This window comes from Passer domesticus, chromosome 2 (genome assembly GCF_036417665.1).
Source record: "Passer domesticus isolate bPasDom1 chromosome 2, bPasDom1.hap1, whole genome shotgun sequence".
In the NCBI taxonomy this organism is placed as follows: domain Eukaryota; kingdom Metazoa; phylum Chordata; class Aves; order Passeriformes; family Passeridae; genus Passer; species Passer domesticus.
This window is the reverse complement of record NC_087475.1, coordinates 15,008,743-15,017,952: the sequence shown is the minus strand read 5'-3', so window position 1 is coordinate 15,017,952 and position 9,210 is coordinate 15,008,743. Positions and strand designations below refer to the sequence as shown.

The window sequence follows — 9,210 nt, the reverse complement described above, 5'->3', positions numbered from 1 at the left end:
AAAAAAAAAATCAGAATTCCTGATGCAATGGCAACAAGGATACACAAGCCACCCAAACAGAACTATGTAACCCCCTATAACATCCAGGACTGGAACAAAGACATTGACTGGAACATGCAAATTTCCTAAAATATTTTAGGTAGTTAATCATAAAATCCCCCAGCTTCTCATGAATGAGCTGTGTCAAATGAAGACCATCTGAAGAAAGGATAGTTAGTACAGCCTGTGTGTCTTCTGATGCACATCTCCAGTGAATGCATCTGCTTTGCTCAGGGTGCCTGTGTGTGGAACTATAACTGTTCAAAACAGGGATACTGTAAGTTTGCCCTGAAAAAAAACTTTACTGAATGTTATGGAAATAATCACGGTAGCACATTAGATTACACAGTAGCAATTACTTGTAAATATCTTATTTTAATTGTGAAATCATGTGAAGCCATTGATGCCATGGCATTGTGCAAATCCATTCTCATTCATGCAATAAAATTAAAGGAATTTGCCAGTTGGCAAAGCTCCTGGTGACTGATACAGCCAAACATCTTCCCCTGTTCTCAGCCCTGGTGAGGCCACACCTGGATCCTGTGCCCAGTTCTGGGCCCCTCAATCCAGCAAGGATGTTGAGGGGCTGGAGCACGTCCAGAGAAGGACAACGGAGCTGGGGAAGGGTCTGGAGCACAAGACTGATGAGGAACAGCAGAGAAGCTGGGGTTGTTAGGCCTGGAAAAAGGGAGACAAAGGTGACCTTATTCTCTCCACAGTTCCCTGAAAGGAGACTGTAGATGGATGGGGCTCGGTCTCTCTGCCAGGCAGCCTGTGACAGGACGAGAGGACACAGTCTTTAGCTGCACCTGGGGAGATTTAGGTTGGACATTAGGAGGAATTTCTTCACAGAAAGGTTAATGGAATGGGCCGCCCAGAGGGATGGTGGAGTTACCAACCCTGGATGTTTTTAAGGAAAGACTGGACGTGGCACTCAGTGCCATGGTCTAGTTGACACGGTGGTGCTCAGTCACAGGTTGGAGTTGATATCTCAGACATCTTTACCAACCTGACTGATTTTGTGATGTTGCGATTCTGTGATCAGTCCCGTAGCTAACTACTTCTGGATACTATTTTTCTGGGCTTGTAATTGCACGTGATTAATGAAACCTGTGGCTTCAGCCCGCTGTTTTACAGTTATCCGTTATGAACCAAAAAGACTTTAAACAAAAGGCTTTCAAGACTCCCTGGTCTGGTCCCTCTGCAGGGAGGGCGGGCGGGCAGCAGGTGACACACAGCACCCCGCGGCCTCAGCGCCAGGACACCATCCCGGGATTCCAGCGGGCGGCTGGCGGTGCCTCGCACCCCCGCGGGCCCTGCACTCACGCCGAGCGGGGTCTCGGGGCCCGCCGCCTCCCCCGGCCCGCCCCGGCCCGCCCCGGCCCCGCCCCGCCGCGCTCCCCCCGCGCCGCCGCCGCAGCCCCGCGCATATAGGGCCGCTCCGCCGCTCGGGCCGCGCCGCCGCCGCCGCTCCAGGCATGGCACAGGGCTCTACCTCACTATGGCAGCAGCAGCGCGGCACAGCACCCTGGACTTCCTGCTCGGCGCCACAGGTAACCGGGCTCGAAGGCGGCGGGGGGCGCGCACCTTCCCCACCCCACCCGCCCCGGTGCGTGTCTGGCCGGGGCCGCCGAGCATGAGGCCCGCGCCGCCTCCCCCTCCGGCCCTTTCCCCGGCGTTCCCGCCGGGCCGCGTTTATCCCCGGTACCGCCTCTGTTCCCGGCAGGCGGGCGGCCCGCTGCGGCCTCCAGCCCGCCGCGGCGGGGGCTGGGCCGAGGCGGACATGCGGGTTCCGCCGCGGCGGCTCCGGGCGCCCCAGGGCGCGCTTTCCCCGCGGGGGCGGGCGGGAGGCGCCGAACCGCGGGGCCGGAAGGAGGGAAGGAGGGAGGGAGAGCCTGGCTGTGGCGGGCGGCGGGGCCGGGGCACCCCCGAGGCGCTGCGGCTGCACCGCGCTTGAGGCGGGAGCGCGGTGACACTGCGGTGCTGCTCGGAGCTGGGGGAGAACGCGATTAACGCTGGAGCTCCGGGCTGTGGCAGGCCCTGACCCCGCGGGGCCGGGATAACCACGTTTCCCGGCGGCGGAGCCGGGTGGAGAGGTTTGGTGGGGGAAGGGGGAGCTGCCGTGGGCGCCAAAGCGCCTCGCCAGGCCGCGGGCTCGGTGCGGCCTCCCGGCAGCCGCCCCTGGGCCGGCCTGGCCCCCGGGCCAACCCCCCCTTCTCCCTCCAGGTTGGTGTGAAGGCAGTTCGCTGCATCTGCGGACAAAATACTTTAAAAGCTTGTTTTGAGAAAGAGATTTCTGACCACAGGGGCTTTGCTGCGAACCCTTTGTGGCATTGCTGCATGTGCACTTGGGAGAGCCGGGAGCAGGAAGGGGAAGATGTTACTGCCGTTCCCAAAGAGTGTGGTTTTCACACGGAAAACCTTTCAGTTTCTCTTTTCCACGGAGTTTCAGGGCGGGTTAGTCACTCTAATGGTGACCTAATGGCAAATGAGATAGTCCTGCTATTTTCCTTGCACCTTGTGCTTGACTAATCTAGTATGAGCAGAATTGGTAAGCTAGACTAGTGTAAAAACTAGCAATCAACCAGCCCCCACAATGGCCTCTTTGTCACTGTAGTTCTCTGAACTACCATAGGTTCAGGAGTTAAAACAACAACTGGCTTCTGCATAAGGGTCAAAATTGCCAGGGATAAAGTAGGTGCTTTACCTATGGTTTATTTATTGAAAATAAGCCATAGGTATGTTAGCTCCTCTATGATATAAAAAGCAATGCTGTTAATTAGAGAATGTGGTAAGGACCTTAACAATTGCTTTGATTTTAGGTAGGCTTTTCCACTTGCCTTTACTTTTGAGGGCAATGTTTGCATCATAGTCTGACCAAGATGGATGTACCTAAATGGGAATGGGTTGATGGACCCACTGTAGAAGTGTTGCTGTGTATATCAAAGGAAGGAAGAAGCCTTCTTACATTTGTCTCAGCAAAACAGACATCTTCAGTGAGACATGAAGAACTTTCAGCTGTGACAGCTCAATAGTTGGTTTGTACTTCTTATGTGGAGTTTTTCCTCTCATCTAGTGTTTATGGTCCAAAGCACAAAGAGTCATCTAAATAGAAAAAACTGGTGAGTGTGCACGTGTAGTTTGTGTTACAGGAGTTAACCTTATAGCTTAATCATAGATTGCCTACTACTTGAGTTTTTTTCCTCCAAATTAGGTGGACAGTTAGATTTCTGAATGGTCTGGAATGCTATGAAATGGCATTTAGTAAAATTAAATGTGTGGTTTTGGACCTTCAGATCTTGTGAGGATAGCATGTTTTTGTAGGTCTCAGCTAAAGCTGTTGCATCTTTCCTTATGGAGAGGGCAGAATCTGTAAACTTGGTAAATGCACACTCCTTGTTCCTCAAAACATTAACATGTCCTTGTGTTTGACAAATGTGTGTTTTTGTATAGGTATTAATGTGACAAGTTGCCAGCTTATCATGTGGGGGTTAAAAGGGACCTTAAGTGTTACCTACTTTCAAATTCTCTGCTGTGGGCTAGGTCAAGTTGTATTGAACCACATCCAACCTGGCCTTGAATGCTTCCAGGGATGTGGTATCACAGCTTCTCTGGGCTGTCTATCCCAATGCTTCATCCCTCACAATAAAGAATTTTTTCCTAATATCTAACCAAATCCTGTTCTCTTTCAGTTTGAAGCCATTCCCCCTTGTCACTCTAGGCTCTTTTTCAAAAGTTTCTCTTCAGCTTTAAGTTCCCTTCAGGTAAACTGAACAATTCCAATTCTCTCAGCCTTTCCTTGTAGGGGAGATTCTCCATGTCTCTGAATATCTTGAACTTTATAATCTCTGGGCTTGAGCAGTTCTGTGTCCCTTCTGTGCTGGGACCCCAGAGCTGGAGGCAGCACTGCAGGTGGGGTCTCAGCAGAGCAGAGGGGCAGAATTCCCTTCCTCACCCTGCTGCCCTCAGTGCTTTGGGTGCAGCCCAGGACACTGTTGGTTTTGGACTGCAAATGCCTGTTGCTGGGTCATGTCCAGCCTCTCACCCACCAGCACCCCCAAGTCCTGCTGGGCAGGGCTGCTCTTGATCTGTTCATCCCCAGGCTGTTGATACAAGGAGTTGTCCAGAGCTGGGTGCAGCCCCTTGCACTTGGTCTTGTTAGACCTCATGAGAGTCCCATGAGCCACTTCTCAAACTTGTCCCAATTGATTTAGGTGCCCTCCCATCCCTCAGGTGTGGCAACCATACCACTCTGCTTGGTGCCATCTGCAACTGATCTCTTTGTGTCATTAATGAAGATACTAAATAACTGGTCCCAGTATGGACCCCTGAGGGGCACTTCTTGTTACTGGTGTCCATTGAACTCTGAGCCACTGACCTCGACCCTCCGGATGTGACTGTCCAAAAACTTACTGATGCACCAAACAGTTCACCCACTGGGGCCAGCTCTCACCACTTTAGAGAGAAGGATGTTGTGGGGGATCGTGTCAAAGGTTTTGCAGAAGTCCAGGTAATGCCATCTGTACTTTGTAGTAAGGTTGGACAATCGTTTGTTTCATTGCAATGTGTCTTGCAATAACTGTACATGGTAATGGTGGGGGTTTTTTTAAGCATCTGCTTGGTCTGAGTTGTTATACATGGTTGAAATAATCTGTATGTGTTTCTCACTGTTCACTTCTAACATAGCAGCTATCCAAAGGCATCATTGTAATTGTCTACCATCAAGACTGAAGATGATTATAGAGGCCAAGATGTTAATAGTTCTCTGGGATCTGTTTATCACTTTGTTCTCTGGTGTGTGTCTCTTTATCCTCAGTGTTCTGAGGTTCTTGGTGAGTGAAGGATGGAGGCTGTCTTTGTCGCTGGCAGGGAGAAGATCCGCAGGACACAGCTCTGAGTGAGGAAGATGGGATTTCGTCAAGTGTTAACACTCGTGCAGCTGTTAGCAACTGCTTGTGCTGCAGAATGGGGTGGGTTCTGGTGGGTTGTTCTCACTGGCTGACTTACTTGGCATGTCACAAACCCTTTCAGTAACAGCCTTGGTTTCTTCAGGCAGTCCGGTTGTCTTGGAGTATTGTTCTCTGGAGCTTGTCATGTACATTCTTCAGGACTCAAATGTACTCAGCAAGAATTGTGAGACTGATAATTCTCTGTAGCCATTTCTTGGTGATTGCAGTCATCACTTCCATAAGGTTGTTGGAAATGCCAGCAATGTGAATAAAAATGTGGGTCTGGGGAGTTAGAAAAAACAGGTCCTCTTGTTTTGGTTTGAGGTGGGGGACCACATTATTGCCTTGGGAATGGGGTTGTATGAGATGATTAAAGCAGTGTACATCTGCTAAAAGCTGCCAGGTTTTTTTCAAACTTTTCAATAACCTTTTTTGGTGTACTACAAAAATCTATATACTATTAAAAAAAAAGACCTTTTTGCCTGTCTGTGTGCTGTCCTTGTCTTTTTTTGTGTACTACAAAAATCTATATACTATTTTAAAAAAGGCCCTTTTGCCTGTCCTTGTAACTATTTCCTCTAATTAGGCACCTCATTAGTTTTTTAGGAATAGTCAGTTAAAAATATAAGTAGGGGTGAATCTTTTGATAGCTGGATAGCACAGCCTGAGTTTCAGTAATGGTCTTCTCAAGAGCTGGTTAAATTAGCAGCTCTACAGCTCAGCTCTTTGAACAGAAGTATTTTACTTATCTGTGACCCTGGAGATAAACAGACAGCTTTAGCAGGCAAACAGCATAGTGTTCCCTATCCTAAAATACAAGAAGACTATTTTAACATTTACAAAAATGGACACAGCTTGCTGGTGTTCTTTAATTGGGGTGTAGAAAGCTTTAGTTGTGGTCTTTTTGTCAGTTGGAAGGGATGAATTTGAGACTCCTCAAGTTACTTAGTTTGAGGGCTTTATTATGGAGGTATATACATATTTGATGCTTATACCTGTACAGAGTTGATTTGAGATTTACTGTATGTTATAAATCTGCTTGCAAATGGGAGTTTTTCCATCCATGCATGAATGTGTCAACAAAGCTCAGTTTTCTTGGTTGTTGAGTATTGAACTGATGGATGTTCTTCAGGTTCCTCTAAGGGTGGGAGGAGGGATAATATCAAGAGATTTTGATACGAAGAGATCTCTTGTGAGATTTGGGTTCTTTGCTTCAGAAAGTTGTTTTGAAAGGCAAATTAGTCGGAAATCAGTTTGAGTTGTCTTCATGTTTGCTGTTTGGAATTATTGTTGGGGGATTATAAATAGTGCATGGTACAGTGGCACAAACAACTGTACCAGGGCACAGATGAGTGAGCTGGTGGAGGACAGCAGTGATTACCTGAGCTGGAACAGTTACTAAAACCAATGCTTAGGAAGCTCTTGGGTGAATTACACACTCTGGGAATGCTGCGGTTGGAGAGAGTGTGGGTAGGGCAATGCTTAAATTTTAGAAAAATTTTAAGTGAGTGTGTGTGTGCACATGATCTGGTTTTCCTCAGATTAATGTTTTTAAGGAGATAGAGAGAGTAGGCTGAGCATCCTCTCTCAGTAGCTTGCTTCCTGTCTGCAGGGTTGCGTCCACGGCTCAATTTTGACACTGCAGGGGGGAAAATATCTTAACTATCAGGTGTTCTGAGTTACCTTCCTAAATATTCTTTCAGTATTGAAGTTTTTACTTAGGCTATTGAATTATTAAATATTTGAACTGAAGGCAGTTAAAATAATGTTTTCATTCTTGTCTTTGTTTGGATTGGAACTCTTAATGTTCTTCATGGAGCAGCACTAAAGTTTTGTGTGCTTACTTTTGGCTGTGTTGATCTTAACTTTTGAAGAGTGAAAGATTTTATAAGGTTTTGAGTTTTACACCTTCTAAAAGCTTTTTTGTTGAGATTCCTTACTTTAAGAACTAATTAAGAACATGGTTTTCTGAAAGGGTAATCTCCTGGGAAGAGGAGTGTTTAGGAAAACTAAATACTGTGGGGAAGGGAGGCTTGGGTGATGCTGCATTGGCTCTTTCTTGCTACTGTCTCTGAAATCTCTGCCCTAACTTCTACCTGGGCAAACACTGCATGAGTTCAGTTGCTTGTGTTTTGAGCTGTGTCTTGCTGTAGTAAAGACAATTTGGAACTGGTGCTGCATTGCTTTATTTAGCAGATAATCAACAGTTCTAGATGTTGAATCATTGTTCAGCCCATACTAAGTGTGGAGATACCAGAGAATGCAGGAAGAGATGACTGGCATTGAAAACTTGATATTTTTCTTGAGAACTTGCAGTTTCTTTCTCAAGTAAGTCAATCTTGTGTATGAAGGAGCAAGAAGATGTCAAGTTCGGTATTAGTCTAAGCCTGAGATTATAAATGAAACTCATCAATAAAAGATTTGAGCACTTACCTATATAGAGAGTTACTTTTAATTTGGTGTTCTCTGGTGGGTGCTTTTGTTGCCTGATGTACTAGAGATGCTAAGGCTTTGTTTTTTCCTGCGAGACAGATTTTGCTTTTGTGGCTGGAGCTGGCTGCAGTTAGCTGGAAAAACTTGTTAAGTATATTTGAACTTCTTGTGAGGGAATGGTATCTCTGATCCTTATAGCTAAATTTGACTGGTTCTGTCAAGCATTGGATTGTCTGAAGTGCTGAAACATCTGATTGTGGTGATAACATGCAGATGACAGGCTTATCTCCTTACCTTATTGATTTATGGTATGTGAACAAAATTTGCTGATGCCTTAGCTATGATCTGTATGTGAAGACCATGTAAATAAGGAGTAGACAAGACTCCGATGTCTCTGGAGCTTGCAGCTGTGTTATCAGCCTTTGCTAAAGGTGTGTTTGCAGCTGCAGTCCAGGAATGGGTCTGTTTTGGTTGTGTTTCCTCAGCAGCCTCCCTGAGTGGTGTGGGCTCAGCCTGTGCCTTGTCTGGGCTGTTTGAGCTGAGCCCTGCAGGTCTCCCCAGTCTAGTTCTGGCAGGCCTGGACCAAGAACTGGCCTGCTGAGTGTCAGAGCACAAATGGGGCTTGTCAGGAGGTGTTAATACAGGTATTAATAGCTTTCCATTTTTAGCAGTAATGACTGCTATGAACTCATTGCCTGCTTTTGTTGGTTTCTAGTTTTGATGATTAAAATGCTTTATGACTGGAACTCTGAATGGCTGCTTGCTCAGACATGAAGGAACTGTCACCTGCAAAGGTGAGGGCTAACAGTGTGGGAGATGTTTGTTGTGAGGCTCATGGTTTGAGGCTGTACAGCAAATTCTTGCTGGAAATGAAGACTGCTTTTGACACATCAGTATTTCCCATTTCAGATACATTTCTCTGATCATGCCTCTTAAATATCAAAATCCTTGAAAGGAGAGGAAAGTATCTAGGACAAGTGCTATGCTAAGTATTTTTCTAGAAGATGGTCAGGTCATAGGTGATTAAAGTGGCTTGGAAGATGTAAGTGACCAGAAGAGCTGATATTATTTGGACATGCTGGGGTTCTGTTACCAAATGTGTTTTCTTCTCTACAGCCTTTTTTTTTTTTTTTGGGTGGAAGGGCTACAGGTATTTCAACAGATGCTAAGGTTTAAAATGTTAACAGTCTTTGTATGCCAGTTGGTGGACTTTAGTTGTATGTTACTGGGAGACAAATGAAGTTTAAGGCTTTGAAACTACATTTGTTGATACAAAGGCTCAAGTGGAGGCCTGTGTTGTTTTGGGATTTTTTTGGAGTTAGCAGAGAATTGCTTTGTGATCTGTTGTGCACATTTCCAGAAGATAGGCATTGAAAAAGTTAACTGTAGAAGGATGCATATCATTACTAACTGCAATTAGATGCCAGATATAGGAGAATACTTTAAAAGCATATATTTAATTAAAAATAGAGAAAGAAATAATTTGTAAATGTCAGAGTGAATGGGGGAGACTCTACTAGTGATTGAAAATATGGTCCCTAATGTGCTTCCAGACATTATGGTCTTCTAAAATTTTGCCAAAAACTAACAAGGGAAAACCCCTCTTACGGGTCTCTGTGGTGGATTCTTTTTAGTTTTCCATAATATATTGTTCTGCAGGAATCATTGTGAGTGAGCCTTCAGATACTGATGAATCCACGAGCAGAGGCACCCTGTATTTGCACAGTAAATTAGATTTTTGATAGCCCTAATACAGCAAATCAAGTAGAGAAAGGGTGAAGGAATAACT

At 46.0% G+C, this 9,210-nt stretch overlaps 1 protein-coding gene across 3 annotated transcripts in view; it reads left to right on the top strand.

Moving 5' to 3' along the window:
* Positions 1-1,281: 1,281 nt before the first annotated feature.
* SMS (spermine synthase) overlaps positions 1,282-9,210 on the top strand; it is a 42,539-nt gene continuing 34,610 nt past the window's right edge. Inside the window, exon 1 of one of the 3 annotated variants that reach the window (XM_064407472.1) lies at positions 1,282-1,592. In XM_064407472.1, the coding sequence (XP_064263542.1) occupies positions 1,541-1,592 (52 nt within the window). In that variant the 5' untranslated portion in view covers positions 1,282-1,540. Of the gene's footprint in view, positions 1,593-4,930; positions 5,010-5,117; positions 5,173-9,210 lie in introns of those variants that run through there. The other 2 variants (XM_064407471.1, XM_064407470.1) reach the window with 2 other exon arrangements.